General features: G+C 39.8%; 1 protein-coding gene across 1 annotated transcript in view; it reads left to right on the top strand.

Moving 5' to 3' along the window:
• Nucleotides 1-18078, top strand: part of tex264a (testis expressed 264, ER-phagy receptor a) — a 76295-nt gene that overhangs the window by 3605 nt on the left and 54612 nt on the right. The window contains exon 2 of the mRNA XM_015037300.1: nucleotides 13658-13879. Coding sequence (XP_014892786.1) covers nucleotides 13658-13879 — 222 coding nt within the window. The remainder of the gene's footprint in view (nucleotides 1-13657; nucleotides 13880-18078) is intronic.

Below are 18078 nucleotides of genomic sequence, written 5' to 3'. Positions count from 1 at the left end.
TTTTTTATGAGGATCCCAAAAAGGGGGGGCCCCCCCCCCCCCAGGGCCTCGGAGCCCCCATTACATTGGATTTTAACTGTACTTGACCCCATGACATAACTGTAAAACACGGTGCACTCTGCGTGCTGATAAGGTGGTAAAGTTATGGAGATACGGTTTGTTTGACCTGGACAAAAGTCAGAAGGTTGGCGTTCAGGAAGTTGCATGATTTGAGGACTGACATGACCATTCAACAAGTTTTGGATTTTAGATGGAGTGTGCATTAACAAATATCAATATTCATGTTCATATTCTAAAAATGTCTAGTGGTAAGATATGGTTTAACCTCAATTTGATATTTGAGTGAGATATAGTCAGAAATATCAAGAGAATTGGTATTTTTCGTTTTTTTGGGCTTCAATACCAAATTCAGTAGAAAGATTGTTCAACAGAGAATTAAAGAATTACAAGACTGTTCCCATTCATCATGACTCCAAGCTTTTGTCACAAACTCTTATCAGATTTTTAAATTTAAATTCAAAAAAATGTTATCACTGTGCATAATGGTGGATAAAATACCTTAATTGTGTGAATAATTAATAATAATTAAAATAAAATTCAATATGTTCAATAAAAATTCCTTGAATTGTTGTTATACATTCATTTATTTTAGACAGGCTCACAAAATAAACTATTTAATCTAGCCAAAGGGGAGATAAAAGAATACTGGAAGAAATGATTTACATGAATTTAAGGTTTTTTTTTCCATTAATTAAAAAAAAAAAAATCAGGCAAACTTTTTTTTAATATTTAATTTTACTGACATGAAGAAAAATGTGGTCATAAAAATCTAACAAATAATCTTTTCTAATGTTGTAAGGAATAAACAATTGAATAAACGAGGCTCTGAGTAATCTGAGAAAATCCCTCGATAATAACTTAAGAACCTCAGTGGGAATAAAACAAGAAAGTTTTATCACGTTGAGCACTATAGCACTATTATAGTAGAGTTTTTTGGTGGAAGATTTTAATTTTAAAGACCTTGTTTGTTTGTTTGTTTTTTTCCATGCCTTTTACATGTTGTATAATCTGCAAATCTAAGCCGAAGTTAATTGCTTACATGGTTGTACTGAAGTTACTATTTACCGGCTAGTACAAAGTTGACAACTGGTACAAATCCTGGGCATCAGTGTCAAGTCAGTGTGGGCTTGTGTTGCATCCAATGCACTGTTATGTGTTAAGGCAAAACTTAAATATTCTAATGAGAGCAAAAAAATATATATATCTACAATCTAAAACTACATATTGAAGTTCTCCAAAATTACTCAACAACTTTAAAAAGAGATCCTTTCTGTGCTTTAAAGGGTTTTCTGAAGTAAATTTGTGGAAAGATTTTAAATCTGCGTTTGTCGTCGACTACCCATTTAATTGCAACAATATGTCTTTTTTTTATTATTATTAAAAATGATTGTGTCTGTGTAGTGCAAACATTAAAGGAGACATAGTTGTATGTGTGTGTGTGTGTGTATTGCTCAAGAGAATACCGTGCAGGCTTGTCTTTTTACGGAACTGGGCCTGAATGAGGAAAGCAGTCAGCTGTTCAGTTGCCCCGTTGCCCTGTTTGGTTTTTTTTTTTTTTTTTTTCCGCCCGTCGTTCGCTCATCTGCAGCTCCAGGCTCTTTCCTGCAACGTGCCTGTCTCTTAACTTAAAAATGCAGGCAAGGCTCCGAATGAGAACATGAGACGTGGTCAGTTAAGTGATCTCTGAAAAGCGTTGTGGGCGTTTTGACCGTGATTCTTACTGTACAGGTGTAACCGGTCTCCAAACCAAGTTTTGCATAGCAGGGTTGTTTCCAACTCTCTTCGCTAGTTGTGTTTTCGGTCAACAAGAAACGTCCCTCACAACAGCTGCTTGTTAGACGAGAATGTCTGACATCCTGGCTGATGTGGGTGGAGCGTCCATCCAAACAATAAACAGCTGACTGAAAAGGAAAGAATAACTAGACACAACTTTTATACTTTAAGTCGCATGAGTCATTAGTTGTTTTGTTTAGTTTTTTATATAGCTGGGAGGGTTAGATCATATGGTACACAACATGGGAAATTGAAGCAGCCAACACTCGGACCGGTTGACTGCTTGTTACAGCCAACCGGTCAGTCTGTTCGGTGGACAATCGACAGACGGATCGGTTCAGAGTCTGACTGGAAATGTTTATTCAGGCTCAGCTGCCTGCGCCAAGCCTCAAGTTTGTGATCCTCAGAGTCTGTGGCACACTGACCAGACGGTGTTTGTTTTTCTGCTGACACCCACCGGCTCTCTGTCCTGTTTTTTTTTAAGTCACGGCTTCTTCGTCGCACTGCCGCCTCTGAGTCATTCCAGTGGAAAACCGAGGCAATGCCAGCTTAGAAGGGTTTTCTGCTGTTTTTGGAGAGCCGGAGGTCTGTGCCGGCCTCGTGACTTTTTCCTTCCTGAGAGTGTAAATGATCCTTTTACGTGGACTGTCTGGTCTGGGAGGCCAGATAATTCACACGAAAAGCTTCCGCAGCTTTCTGTGTGACTTACCGTCGCATAAATCTGATTGTATAACACTTCTGCATGTTATTGCAGGTTTAAGCAATGTCTGAGGGATTAACGCTCATAAAATGTCTTAACACCTTAATTATGTGATGTTCCCTTTAGTTTGTTTTGTAACTGTCGCCACCTACAACAAAAACAAAGTGAAACTGAGAGGCTCGATGGAGCGGAGCTTTGGCTTGGAGATGAAATAAATTCCTGACAGTAATTGCTGGTTTTACGTTGCAGAACTCTCATTCTCCCATAAAGACTTTGATTTTCATCCGAGCTTCTCAAAGTTGAGCAAACGCGATCAAAGCGCATCTTGAGATGGACTTCTGAAAGATTGTTAGATTTAGAAACTGTAACTGTTTCGCCGCTCTGCCATCCTTTTGAAATCTCAAATCGGTGACTTTTCTGTATTAACTCATTTACATAGTTTAATTTTAGGAAATCTTTACAATGAGTTTAATGACAAGCTGTTTTCCGCTCACCAACCATGTTCTGAACTCTTCAGAGCTGCTAGTGTTTATATAAAAGTGTTCACAGTACTTTCAAAATCCCATGTTTCTTTGTTTTTTTTCTCAACAAAATGTAAAAAAGAGAAGCTTTTCTACCTTTGACGTGACATTCACTCTAAGATTGAAGCAATCAAATCTCTCTCGGAAAAGAGGTTCAGCATTTACTTGAGGTTTCATCCTCCATCAGGTCTAGTGAACTTGAATAAAGTGAAGTTGTCCAAGTAGCATTTTACACACGAGAGTCATCAATAACTGGAGGAAATTTGAAGCAACAATAATATAACAGAATTTGTTTTATTTTTCCCCCAGAAATTAATTTTAAAACGTTGCGTTGTATCATTGAGCATGCTGGAAACCATTGTTTAAATGGGCTTTCCATGTTATCCTTCAGGCTGTTCAACTGATTGTACCATCTACTCGAAAATCAAAATCAAATCAAGACAGAAATTGGGCAGAGAGGCAGCATGGAGGCCATCAACAGCCCTGAAGGAGCTGCAGGATTTTGTTTTAAGTATTGGTTGTATACTTATTGAACCAAACTTCAACTCTTGGGCTACAATTTTGCTGTGCACACAGCACATCGCCAGACGAATGGCAGAAATAAATGTGGTCCCACATCTATTCTCTCATTGTTGTTTTCTAAATAGACAACTGCGAGCCGTGGTGGACACTAGATGGCATCGTTGGCATTTCTGGTTGAGTTTATGCATCCTCCAAACCATAGATCTTTGAATGTAATTTACTATAATGGCAAAGAAAACGTGACTCATCCATTAGTCAGTTTCATCCTAACGAAATAAAACTGAATTTCGTTCTTGGCTAAGCAGCTGATGACTGCTGCCCTAATTCAGTGGTCTTTATCTGAGGTCTGACTCTTGATCCATGTGATTATCAGCAGTTCATTTGCAGTTATCTATTATTCCAGTGGCTGTAAAGTCTTTATTTAATGAGCACGATGGAAGCTAATAGGTGCCTGAATCCGTTTGACTGTATGTGTGGCTTTTTGTGACGTTCCAGAATGGTTTGATTAGCTTACTGATCTGTTGTGATGTCGATGCAAAGATCGTATTCATCTTATTTGCCCTGCTTGTTATGATCACGCACACGCCGTTTGTGTTTGCATGAAGGCCTGCAGCTGTTACAAAACACCTCTCATCGAGGTTTTACGAATACAGCAACTTAGTAGGTTGGCTAACTTGTCAAGCAATCACAAGAATAAGGACAAAAAAAAACAACAAAAAAACAAATTTGTTGTTTCTCAGTTTTAGCTCTTTGTTGTCTTGCAGAAATAAAAGGAGTGAAGAATCTTAATGCGTGTTGCCTGTTTGGTGCTCTGCAAGAAATTTGCAGAAGAAAATGAAGTGTGTGCGTCGCATAACGTTCAGATGATTGGCTTTGAACCATGAGAAATAAACTGATAACGTATTAGAGAGGTGAGACTCAGGCACACACGTTTCATTGATCTCTCAGGAGTAACAGGCTGCATATCTGAGTTGGTGGAGTTTTTTTTTTTTTTTTTTTTTAAACTATAAATGATTCTGTGCGGAAGATACGTCAGACCTCTTACTTCCCGCTCGTTCTCGTGCCGAGCCACTCGTGTTCCCTTCATGACACGGTCGAGGTGGAAATTTACAGACGTGTTTTGGGAGTGGCAGGGAGGAACGGGGGGGGTTGGAGGGGGAAGGTGTTGAAGTGCTGCGGAGGACGGCGGTGTAAAAAAAAAAAAAAAATGGCAGTATTCTCACCCACCTCGGGAGCCTTGCAGTGATCCTGCTCATCAATCGGAATTTCAGATCAGAGCGCCGAGCATCCCTGCACTCCCCGGTAAAATTTACTACCATTTTACCGCTGCTTGTCTGTCTGTCGACAGCAGCAACATGAAAGGGAGGCTCGTGGTAAGAAGGTGCCCGGTTTTAAAATTGGATATAAAATGAGAAATAAATGCGCTGATGCTCTGGAGTGCAGTCCCACAGGTTTTTAAGTCAATGTTATGCAAGACTGTGCTCAGGCGATATTTTTCTCTCTGTGATAAAGCACCTTTTTCATGTGTACGGCGGAGGCAACGGCTGGGATAAGATTCTCTCTGCGAATCCCTGCTTCTGTCGAAATAACGCAACCTTTTATTATTACAGCCGCAAAAATGTTACATTGTATACATGATATATTTTTACATATATACTTAAAATTATGGAACATCCTCCTGCTAAATTGCAGGAGATCAGAACTTCCTGCTGTTTATTCTGGCTACCTTGTTAATTAGCTGTGCTAGCTACTCTACAGGAACATGCATTCAGCTACTTAAAACACAGGGTGCTTATAGTTTGCTAACTAAAATTGAAAACCTTGATTGTCTTAATTAGAGAAAAGTGGGACTTCTTTGGTTTCCACACTATAACGTTTTGCAACTTTGAAGGATTTCCAAACTGCAGAATATTTCTGGGCCACCTGGCTTCAGTTGCCCCCCCCCAGATCAGACACACCACCTTTCATTCAAGATGATCTATTTGTGAGGCGTTCTTGCAGAACAGCTTCACTTGAATATGATCCCCTTATGAAGGTTGTTTTTTGGGGGGGTTTTCAGCGAGTACTGCATCAAGGTACGTGTCAAGTATAAAAGCTTCGGCTTGCTCAATGTAAACCTCTAACGGTGCAACTACAAAGGCTTGTTCTGAGTACACAGCGAGACAGATGTGAGAGCATATATACGTTTCCAGCCGACTTTTAACGTTTTTTTTAAAGCAAAAACATGGTGGGCGGGTGAACTTCCCTGGCACCCGGACCACTGGGCTAAGTACGTTTTCTGGGGGAAACCCTTCTTACGATGTATATGAGATTCACATCATGGATGTGCAGCCAGAAGATTGGCTAACTTGTCAAAATTATTCAAAAATCTCTACGAATTGTTTTTTTGAGACCTTCTTGAAATTACAACCCCCAAAGAATTAAGAGAGTTCCGAAGGTAAAGGTCGGTGCAACCTTTGAACTAGCAGGGTTTCCGTAATAAAGTTATCGGCGCGGTTACAGTACATACCGATGCTGCTGTGGGCTTGGCGGAGTTGATCAGAAAGATGGGTTCATTTATAAAAAAAAAAAAGAAGGGGAGAGAAGAGACTCACAGAAACGAGGCACGCCCGTCAGGACATGGAAGATTTTATTCACCCACATATTAACTCCCTGCTCTGTGACATCTGGCTGGAGGAGTGCCCACGGTGTCCAGCTGGCCAAGAAGTGGTAACACATCTCCACGACTGTGGCGGAGGGGAAAACTGTGTCCTGCCTCCAGCAGCATGCTTATCTTCACCAGTAATTATACATGCCAGAACTCCCAGGATGCCACGTGTAATTACCAGCTCAGTCTGAGCGCAGCCTGAAGGGACCGAGCTGTACTTGGTAAAAGCAAGACAGAAGAAAATAGACTTCCACTGGATCTTGACTTCCGGGGCATTCGGGGCCCCGCATGTCACCGCGTAACAGCAGACGTAATTTGATTTGGATACTCTAAGGGCCGTTTCATAATGATGGCATATTGATATTTAGTTAGAAAAAGCTCTCATTTAATTTTCACATTCATTGAAGCCATTATTTGTTCATTAACTTAATACTTGCTAAATGAACAGGATCACTGGTTTTGTGCGCCAATTTTAAAATGAGCCTCCTTGTTTATTTGCGAACATGGAGGCAAAGAAGATCGTTTTCTTCAAATGTGGCGCAAAGAGCGTCTCTCCTTTCGAAATGTTTTGGCTCTTACTGCCTAACATGATGGATTGAAATTAAAACTGAAACAAATTTTGCGCAATGAAAGATTTTATTTCCCTTAAATAATATGCAGTTAACTTTTATGCCTATAAACACTTCATTTTTAATCAGTTTTTTTCTCTCTCCATCTTGATTTCAAATATACTGGCTTTTGCATATCCTTTAAATAAAAACTACCTTGTACAGAAGCAGCTCAGACCAAGACAAACAGTGTAAAAAAAAAAAAAAAACACTAATGTTCTGCCCTTTCAACAGCTCATAAATTCATCTTCCTCTTATGACATAAATCGAACATATTGGAGCTTGCATTGCGTCGCCTCTTTGCAGGACTATTTTTTAGCTAGAGGAGATACATTATGCAGTGGATGAAAAACAACCATTTTTCTTACTCGGGAAGAGATGACCATATATGTTTGTCTCTGTGATGCCAGTCTAGCAAGTAAACCAGGAAGGATTTAGAAAGGGTGTCGATGCCCCTCAGTTTGGTAAGAATAATGCATCTTAAGTCTTTTCATCATGTGTAGGAGTTGATAACTTGTCTTAATTTACATTTATGTATCAAAAATGTCCTAGTCTCATTAAGATAATTAATTTGAAGGGTAACTTATTTTATTTAGTGAGTGAGCTCTAATTGAATCCAAAAAGGTAAAAAAAAAAAATATATATATGTTGGGTAAAGTAAAAATTCTCAAACATGTTCTCAGATAAAGTCAGTGCTGCTACTTCAAGTAAAACTAAAAGACTGTACCAATGGTAGCTCATCTCAGTAAGTAACCTTTGGTAAGCATGCTAGCTAGCTGATATTATAGTTGAGCTATCTGCTAAGACAGCCTGTGCAGTCAGCAGCTTCATGGACTTGGCTTTCAGACTTTTGTCAGTGACACGACAGATAGTTGGTGTCGTTTAGGGTACCTCGTCAGTGAAGAGTAACAGGTGGGGGAGGGGCAGTACTGCATAGCTAGGATACATACAGGGAAAAAAAAAGATGGTCACTCAGGCACTTTTTCTGGCATTTCATTAAATGGACTTTTAAACAATTTATTATTAGGTAACAAATAATGCTAATTAATTCCTTTCATCCATTCTCCTCTCAGAATGTTTGTATACTGGTAACCAGACCATGTTTGGTGCAGGTGTGTGATTGAAAGAGAGTTGGGATTTCCCAAACTGCTAATCCATCTCCAGGTGTTACTTGCAGTTTCTGTTTTAATGAGCGTCTTTAATTCTGTGGCAGCCTATTGGCATTTCAACCTCTGCCTTCCTTAACCTGCCCTAAAGTTGCAAACAAGCTCAAGAAATATGACCAGGAAGAAAATACAACGTCGGCCTGAGAGCAGAATGGATGAAGGGAATAAATCCTCATTACTCGTCACCTTGTTTCTCTGGCATGTATTTCTTTTCTGCGTATCCATCCGAAGGCACATTAACAGCCCGAAGCAAAGAATTGCTTTTAAAATTACTTTTCTTCCAACAAGTCCCAGAAGACTTGGCTTAAGGGAATTGGGAAGAAGTGGAAATAGTTTCATTTGTGTTGCAGAGCCACCTTAAAGTTTATGCAGTCTTCATGCATCCTCCTTTACTGTTCACGTTGAGGGGCTTATAAAAGGCCTTGTTATACGAATCAGTTTTTTATTTTTTATTTTTAACAGCCTCGCTCAGAAACATAACACGTCAGTGTTCGGTTGCCGAGGTAAAAAGCACCACAGCCTTCCCATTATTTAGCACGATCTGCCACTCACTCAGGCCACAGGAGTCCCAGTTGGCTTCCCCCAGCTACCTGTGAAAAATGGAATCACCCACTGCCTTTTTTGTAAAACACCTCTCCGCCGGCTTGGACTGCAGCCTCCCAACAAATTTCTGCCTTTTTGCGGCTGCGGCGCTTCAGACGAGCAAAACAACCGCGGTCGAAAAGACCAGACAAGTCAAGCACACGGAGTGATGTTCCTCCCTCTCCTAATTGTCTGTTGTCTCTGGGGTGTGTTATCTAGAGGGAAGCAGAGATGAGATGCAGTCGGGGCGGCTGTTTGTACTTGCCACTGTGTGGGATGTGAATGATAGCTAGAGGCCTGAATGATATCATTAGCGAACTACTGGTTTGGCTAACACACTCTAGTCCATCAGAGTGGCGAGCAGGAGACGCAGCGAGATGTAAGATAGGGAGGGAAGGACTGTGGGAGGACAGTTTTTATCCCTCTCTGTGTTTGGATACTTGCTGTTGTGTCTTATCAAAGACCTCCAGTGTTGACAGGGAGTAGCTCTGTGCAGAAGCCTCGCTGACAGGCCAATCCACTTGATGCGTCCATGGAGGAGAGAGGTGGGGATCCTGAACAATCTCTGCGGATAAATCACTCCGAGTGGAAACGGGGAAAATCAGACTGAGAAAACAGTCGGCGTGGGATGTTCAGCTATCGTTTTTATTGCAGTGGTGTTTAAGGTGAAACTGGAGTCAGAACTGCTACATTTTTTTTTAAACACAATTAAAAGAAAGTTGACTGCAAACCAGTTATATTTCTAGCAAAAATGTTGCAAAAGTATTTGCAACAACGAGCATGTTTCACTTTGACATGGGACAGACAAACGAAGTAATGCATAAGGAAAGGAAAACAAACATTTGAAAGTTACTTGTTCATGCAGTCATCAGTTCAGTCCCATTGATCTGACTAGCCTAATTAAAATCCATTACAAACAATGTCTGGTGTCACCTAATTATTAAATTAAATATATCTATGTAAATTAATTTAAGTTTAGGTCCAGATGTTCTGTGAAAGCCTCTTGAGTTTTTTTTTCTTCTTCTTTAGAACATTATTGAATACCAAGACCGAGGGTTGTGTTTTGTTCACAAGGATGAAGTTGTGAATAATAAAACAGTACCCGAAGCTTTGGACATAACCATCTATCACTGTGAAAATGAAATATAATACAGCTGCCAAGAAATAGCCATCTGCACAATCTGACCAGCCGGGCAAGGAGAGCATTAATCAGAGAAGCGGATCTAAAGGCCCATCGTATCTCAGGAGGAGCGACCTGGTCAGAGTTGATGGGAATATGAATGGGGCTGCATATACTGCGCGCCTGGAAGAAAACTAAATGATTTGAGCTGAGCGGTGTCGGCGACCCTAAACATAAAGTTTGGGCTACAAAAAGGATGGTTTCGGTGAAACTCCAGACCCAAATCAAACAGAACTTGAACGTTGACGTTCACAGAGGTTCACACAGCTTCGCCATCCAACCCGACTGAGCTTAAGCTATTATGTGAAAATGAACGGGGAAAACTTCCAGGAGTTCTCAGACAAAATGTAGTTCTGCAACATATTGGATGCTATTCAGATTATTATTTTTTTGTTTTTTTTCAAAACCATGAATTCCTCTCCTTCAACCTTACAGTCGTGCTCTTTCTCTTGTTAGTTTGTCATGTGACATCCTAACAAAAATACACTGAAGGTTGCTGTGACTTAAAAAAAAAAAAAAAATGTATATGTGGTATGAGTACCCCTTCGAGCCGCTTTAGATCTGCATTTCATTGCATTGTGGCGCTAATTTATTCTGACAATGCTAACACAGCTGCATGGCTGCTTCTGTTTGCAGTGACTCATGGCCTCTTTGTAAACAGATGTGGGTATACCTCCTGCTGGCTGGAATAAGTAATTTCCCTGTCAACGGCAGGTGATCTTTGTTCTCTGACTCACTGTAGAGCACAGTGTCGGGCGATGGCAGATTTTATCACATTAAACAGACGTTGTCAGTCACTGTTGTCAGGCATGTAACACCGATTCGTTTTTTTAAAGGGCACTGACTGGATTGTTCGAATGGGTTCGAGTTACGACACTAGAGCAAAACAGGACGACGAAAACCGCGCAGTGTTGAAGTAACCGAGTGGAGGCAAAAAATATCCCAGAATGTGAGAAATGAGATGCAGGGGAGGGGGGCGGTGTTGTGAGGTTAGATGTGATAATTATGTGGGGATGGGAGGGGGGTGGGACATGAAGATGAGTGTGGCTGGCTCCCATCTGTGCCCAGTTTGTGTCATCTTTCCACAGATAACGCTCCGGTCACACAGCAGAAACCCGCAGCAGGCAGGTCTTAACCCTTTCCCGGGCAACGGAAACTCAAGCTTTCTTGCTTGACCTACGGGTTGAAATGAAATAAAATTAGAGCTACATAGTATATTGAATCATAGCATCAAAGTGTGTAACGCTGCAATCCCAACTGATTCAATATTTGGTGGGCTATTATACTTGGAAGCGCCAGGCATTAACGTTCTGCATGCCAATAAGATCTTGGCAAACTGGGTGGACTTTTGCTGCACTCTATGCCAAAGTCTGATAAGAGTTGCTTATTTAGAGTTGCTGTGTTACTTTTTTAGTTTTCATTCAATGGAATGAAAACTAAACATGCCTTAATTGTGTTTATCACATTTAAAAACAAAAAAAAATTAATATATAATATATAATGTACTTTTTTTTTTTTTTTTTTTACATTTTGGAAACGCACAACCTCCGACATTTAAAATGATGTCGCAGAACCTAGAAAGTAGTGGGCTGGAACATGAAGCACAGCGACAAAAAGTGCTCTTGTAACAACAGCTCCCACTCTCCATCTGTGGCTGTTAGACAGAAACTGTCTGCGAGTCGATGCAAGTGGGAAATTCTCTGTCAGATCCGTTTCTGACTGACAACCAGCCCGGCGACTGTTCTGCCTCCATCACATCTGCATGCAGACACGTGGGCACGTTAACAGACATAAAGTTGGCAGAGTTACCTTTTAAGTGAGCGAGATCAAGCCTGGCTGCTAGCTTGTGTTTGCTCTCTTTAACTAGCACCAAGTGAGACAAACAAGCTCTGCTGGTCTCAGGAGCGCTGTCCTGATCCAGTATTTAAAAAAAAAAAAGAAAGAAAAAATGTTGTTGGTCCAGCAAAAGTGTTCAGATGGTGGGGATACTAATAATTTATGTTTATTGACTGGGCCAATGAGTTATACATTTTATGTCCTGCTGTAAAAGAAAATCTAAATCTTCTCTAATTTAAAATAGTTGCATCATATTTAGATAGAAGATTATGAGGCAGTTTCTTTCTTCAACTCGGATTTTCCGCAATGACGCAATTTGAGCCGCTACATATGTGACCTGTCTACTGGCCATCTGGTGGAAGATGTTCACCAAAGCTGGCAGACTTCTGCCCAGTGACACTTGCGACAATACAAAGGTTGCAACGTCACCACATGTTTAAATCAAAAGGCTTCTATTCTTAATTCCACACACGCAGCTTCTCGCTGGTGCAGCGTTAAGCAAAGCGCTAGCGCAACAATCACAGTTTGGGCCAGAAGTTTACTTACCAAAAACACACTGGAACTACACAATATCGTCATTTCTCCTAGAATAGAGATCACTCATGTTACTGTCGGGAGTTTGAAAGCCACGGTTGACAAGGAGCGACTTGCAAGTCCAAAGAGGCTTGGTGCAGCCATAACAATGCAAAGGAAAACAGAGCATCGTACTTATATTTTTAAACAAATACAGAATGATTAACATTTTTACTGTATGACGTCTGGGTTGCAGCTGGCATAACAAAAAACAGAAAAGAACAAGTGAGGGCGACTCAAGACTTTGACAGCTAGAGTCTTGTATATTGCATATGATTCAAATGACTGCATAAGTTTTAGGCTGCCTTGGTGACAGGCTAAGGAGTTAGTCCAACATATTGAATCAGATGTTGGAGGTAAAAGAGGTTTAAATGTTCAGTCTACTGGCCTTCCAGCACCAAAGTTTCCCATTACTCAGATACCAAGATTTTTTTAAAGGCTGCACCCTTTTATCCATGAGCTTCCACTTAATCCGAGTTGGGTTGTGGGGGAAGCAGCCTAAGCAGTGGGACCCAGACTTCCTTCTCTCCAGCCGCTTGGGTCAGCTCCTCTGGGGGAACCCCAAGGCGTTCCCAGGCCAATCAGGAAACATAGTCTCTCCAGCATATCCAGGGTCTTTATCTGGGTCTCTTTCTGGTGGGATGTGCACCCCGGGTCGGCTATAAAGCATTTCCAAATGTTCAACACCAGCATGTTCCATAACAAATAGCTAAAAAGTGAGAATAATCAAAAAGATGAACTTTTTTTGTACCGTTTTAAGTCGTCCAGTTATCTGCTGAAAGTCTTGCTTGCTTGGTCGTACCAGTTCTTTAAGATGCAACAGTTTTCCTATTAATGTGACTGTGTTTAGTAGTAAGTATTCTCTTTTCTGTTGAGGTTTGTAAACTCAACAGAAAAGTTGAGTTTTGTAATTGTTGTAGATTTATAGGAAAGACCAAAATCATTCAAATCCCTGGCTGATATAGATTAAAATTATATTCACTTGACCAGGTATTTGGCTTTGTTTTGTTTGAGACAGGAACCTCAGAAGATAATAATTCAATGTTAAAGGAGGATCAGTTTTGAACCCAAAAAAAGATGTTATTTCTTGTTGATTAAAATTGTTTGTTGCAAATGATTTTATACCCTCTTGGATAACCCACAAATAATAATAAAAAAAATGTTTCCTTTTTTTTTTTTTTTTTTTTTTTGCATAACAGCCTGCAAGTCCTTCTTATAATTGCTGATCAGTGTTTTGCTTGTTTCCACTTCTGTTTTTATAATTTATCTAAACTCGAGTTCATAAAAGTGAGTGACTGTTCCAAAGTCTGGAACCTGCCACAGAAAAGGGGCAGGTTTAAACTTAAATCGCCTCGGGATTTAAGTTTAAACCTCGGAAAGGACAATCACAGTAGTAATATTGGAGAAAAAGTACACTTTCAACGTAAAGATATTAAAGAATAAAATAATACACAGTACCAAAACACTTCCCTCCTTTTTATACCCTCAGATTCTTCCAGAGAAATGTCGCTACATAGTGGGCAGCGTCCTGTGCGAGGGCGAAGAGAAACCGGACGAAGAGCTGCTGAAGCTTTACGAGAAGTTTGGCTTCAAGGTGTTTTCTCTACCGGAAGTGAGCCATGCGGTGACCACCGCCTTCCCTTGCACCACCAGTCTGTCCCACGTGCTGGCTGCTCACAGGGTTTATCGGGAACTCTGTTCCTACATTGAGGTAAGATCACGCTGAATGTGGCGGGGAGTAATGCATATTTATCCCACCTGTTGCAACATAGAAATCTACCTTTATCATTGAAATACACGTGAAAAGTACTCAAGTGATGAGTTTTGCTACTCAAGAACCTTTTTTATGTCCGTTTGTCAGAGAAAAAATGTTGGATGTGTTATTGAGGTTTATGTGTAACTTCTCTTTCCCACCTTTTATCTGTTTTTAGTCCTTCACCCTTATGGTGTTTAATTCATCACTTGAGCAAATTAGCTCTGCAGAGCAGATTAAGAATAGATGAGGTGGAGGGGAGTGAGGGTACGACTGAGTCCTGTGTCCCACGCGCTGGGCTGCTGGGCTGCATGTCCTCGGGACAGACCTGAAAAAGCTATTGACATTTACTTATGACATTTTCACACATGGATTCATTTAAGGGGCGTCCCGTCGATGTATAATGCTCCACATTGTATATGTTTATATGTTTTTGAATGTTCCCAACATGTCCTTCTGTTAACAGGAGGTTAAAGTGCCATTTAGACAAACATCCTAAATCCTATGTTTATCATCATGTGTGAAAAATTAGGATTTTTTTTTATTTTATTTTCCTAAGTCTGACCATCTCCCTCCTTGCAGTACGTTTTGCTGGCAGAGAGACTTGTGTCTGAGTGTTTTTTCCTTCCTAGTTTACCGAGGCTTTAATATTTCAGCAGCCTTGTACAGTTCTTTGAGTTGCCCACACAAAGCCATAAATGATTAGGGCTGTTAATAGCTACTGTAACAAGTCCTTCATCTGTTGTTGTGCTCTACTGAGAATAGTCCAAGGACATAGCCAGTGGCATTGTGGATCAGATGTAGCCACCTCTACCAGCATAACTAATCCATGTGAAAGTGCTGCTGTTCTTAATAGCTGCAGTGTTTTTTTTTTTTCTTCAAAGGTCCTGCCTTTCATCTTGAGCTCATCCAAGTGTCCTCTGAAGTTACCTGAACTTCACAGCACTCTGATTTTTAGTCATTTCTGTTATGTAATTCATATTTGGCTTCACAGACTTTATGGTTCCCTTGGGGAAGCTGCTTGACTTGCTCATGTGAGCACATTTTTTAGTTTTGTGGAAGAAACAGAGCAACAATTTAAAAGTAACATCCTGGTCTCAAGCTCAGAACTGCCATCTTTATCTCATCTAATTAGCTTTATAAGCCTCTCCTGAGTTGGGCACTTGTCCTAAAAGTGTGCTTTTAAGTCATTTCCTGCTTGGATTTACCTCAGCCTTTTCTATTTTTTAGCTAGTAAAAATCGTTGTTCATTTCATTCCCTTTTTAATATTTCTATTTTTTACCTTAAAATGATTAGAACATCATTGCCTTTTTCAGAAACTCCTATTATTTACACCCAACTTTGTTCTCCCATGATGCGCCTTCTGCGAAGGGCTCTGATAGTTGATGTTTTGCCGGTTTAACGTTAAAAGCCCCTGTCATACCGATGATTGGGACACTGACCGATGGCTTTATAACTATCCATATTTGCAGATCTTTAGATCCTAAGCTGACTCTCTGTTTGGCTCCGTCTGTTTGTCCACGTCTTTAAGGCTCGGTGGAAAACGGGCAGCTTTAGAGGAGCAGGTCACAGTCGAATATGCGCAGTGACATGGAGCTTCCCTTGGTGTTAAAATTCAGCAGTGCTTCTTCTTTTTCGGCTGTAGTGGTGGTACATAATGACCATGTCAGCTTGGATCTTTTCTAGCATGCGCCTCTGTATTATAATGTCACCTTAGAAAAAAACCAAAACGAAACACATTTTCACCTTTTTTCTGCTCTGTTCTGCTTTGCTAAGGAAGCACCTGGTTCTTCATCTGACCTGCCTTGATGGTTTGAATAGGTTTGACATCTGTGCTGTCGATGGACTAATAACACATTAACATTAAGGCAAAACTAAGGAGTGACAAGTTCGCTATGCAGACCAGCTATAGAGGAAGGTCAATAAGTAACGGAGAGTGGGAGAGGCTCGGCTTAGTCGTTGTTTAACTCTGCTGGAATATGATCACATGCACTACGTTTATGATTAATTGAACAGATTTGTAGCGTGAGAAACTTTAAAAAGAGGGTAACACTTTTATGAGATGGGTGCAGTCAATTTTACTCTTATATTCCTGCTAGTGCTTCATATCAGACGTTTTCGTTTACTTAACAAAACGTTTGACGTTTTTGTTTGAAGCTTAACTTTGAAGATCACGACTGGGAACGTAATGTGGTCTCTAGTGTACAATTACATTTAATACTGCACACCTTATTCCTTTTCTCTTTTTTATTGTTACTTTATTCTTGTTTTCCCTGCTGCTGTTAGCAAAGTATAGTAAATATTTTCTTTTTTAATGATGAAGTCTGTCAGTTGTGCATAAGATATATTTTTCCAGGATTCTTAGAAAGGTGTGACTAATCACTAAGTTTCTTTATTATTGGTTTATGTCTTTTTAGTACATTTTCAATTAGGAAGTTTTACATTTTTGGGTGATTAAATTCAGATGTTTTTTTTTTTTTTTTTTTTTGTCTTTGCTGCTTAAAGACTATTGAGAAATCTGTAATCTGACATTAGTCTGTGTTTGAGGTCATGATTGAAGCAACATGAATATAATTTGTGGTGACAGAAGAAAACAGAAAATCTGAGGCAGACGAAGTGTCAGAGCTTATGAAATAATCCAGGGGAAGCCATGTTTGATCCTTGGGAAAGCAACATTTGATCATGCAAAGTATCCGTGCTTACAATCGCTGTGGTGTTATTTCAGGAGCTGGCTGAGACAAAACTGGAATCGTCCCCCTGAGCAGAAACAAGATGAGAGGTTGATAGCTCACATCCATTTAGTAATCCACTTATCTGAATCGAGCTCAAGACATCCTGGAATCCCCTTTTCTTTCATTTCCTTTTCATACTGTGTCTTATCATAATTTCATTTGCCTTGCAGGTTTCACAATTAAAGTATTTCGGTATATTTTTAAATGGCATTTATGGCGTCTCGGTGTGATTATTGTAGGCCACACTGGAGTTTTTACGTCGGTTTTGCCTGGCACATCATATTGTATTTTGTAAAATAATCACCCAAAAGCTTTAAGGCCCTTTGAAGTTGTGTTCTGCAAAGATTTTTTTTCCAGGGCTGCAAAACATAAATCATTTTCAAAAATGTACGGAGCCAGCATTTACGTCTTGGCATCTGTTTATGCAGAAATGACATATTTTCCTTCAGAAGGTTTTCTCGTTATTTGCAGCGGAAACTTTAAAGGGCATAAATTATCATCGTTATAACTTCTCCTTTTCTGCTGTGTTCTGACTCATGGTTCAAGTTGGATATATTAATTTTCATTTCTAATATTGAGAAATATTAAAAAGAAGAAAGAAAAAAAAAACAGCTAAAAATGTTGCCCAAAATGCCCAATTCCAGTTAGAATTGGGATTTACCCTGTGAAGAGAATGAAGTGAGGAAAAGAGTTGTCTGAGAGCTGTGGACCTAACAAACAGACACCCTACAGAGGCATTTAAAAGGGATCTGTCACGTTCCTAGTGCGTCTGTTCTCTCACAGTGGTAAATGATCGCTTGTAACAAAATCTGTAATTTAAAATACTTAAACACATTTAGATCGACAGCGTTTGTCTCGTTCTGACAACATTCTTGCTCTTTCATGCACAAACATGAGCAGAGCATGTTCCTCACCAACTTGTCAGTGGAATAATCTCTAAATGGTGAGTCATCCATTCAACTAATTCCAGTTAAAGGCTTTTTTTTTTTTTTTTTTTGTCAAGAAAGCAATTCATTTCTCCCGTTGATGTTCAGCATGGTTATAGATACTATGTCACTTTATATAAATGAAATACATTTTTGGTTTCTAGGATATGACTTAAAAGTCTCTTTTTGTTTCAGAAAAGGGTTATTACGTCACTTATGCACTTTAAAAAACAATTGAAAGCCAATTTTGGTTTATGCTTCACACATTTTTTTGGTCTATAAAATATGATGATATTTGGCCATTAAAGTAGGATTGAGAATCAACGGTTTTAGTCTGCCGCCTCACTTCTGAACTTCATAACAAGTTAGTTTTTTGGCATTTTAACTTATGCATTTGATGATGCCACCTTACGTTCTGAAACAGCTGGGTTGCCATTGATACTGATGAATGTAAGAGTTTATGGCAGCCTTAAAATACATATTTTGTGCTACCGTTGA

Source organism: Poecilia latipinna, unplaced genomic scaffold, assembly GCF_001443285.1.
Source record: "Poecilia latipinna isolate Pla-1442-1.1 unplaced genomic scaffold, P_latipinna-1.0 Scaffold24, whole genome shotgun sequence".
Classification (NCBI taxonomy): Eukaryota; Metazoa; Chordata; class Actinopteri; order Cyprinodontiformes; family Poeciliidae; genus Poecilia; species Poecilia latipinna.
This window is presented reverse-complemented; position numbering and strand designations above follow the sequence as displayed.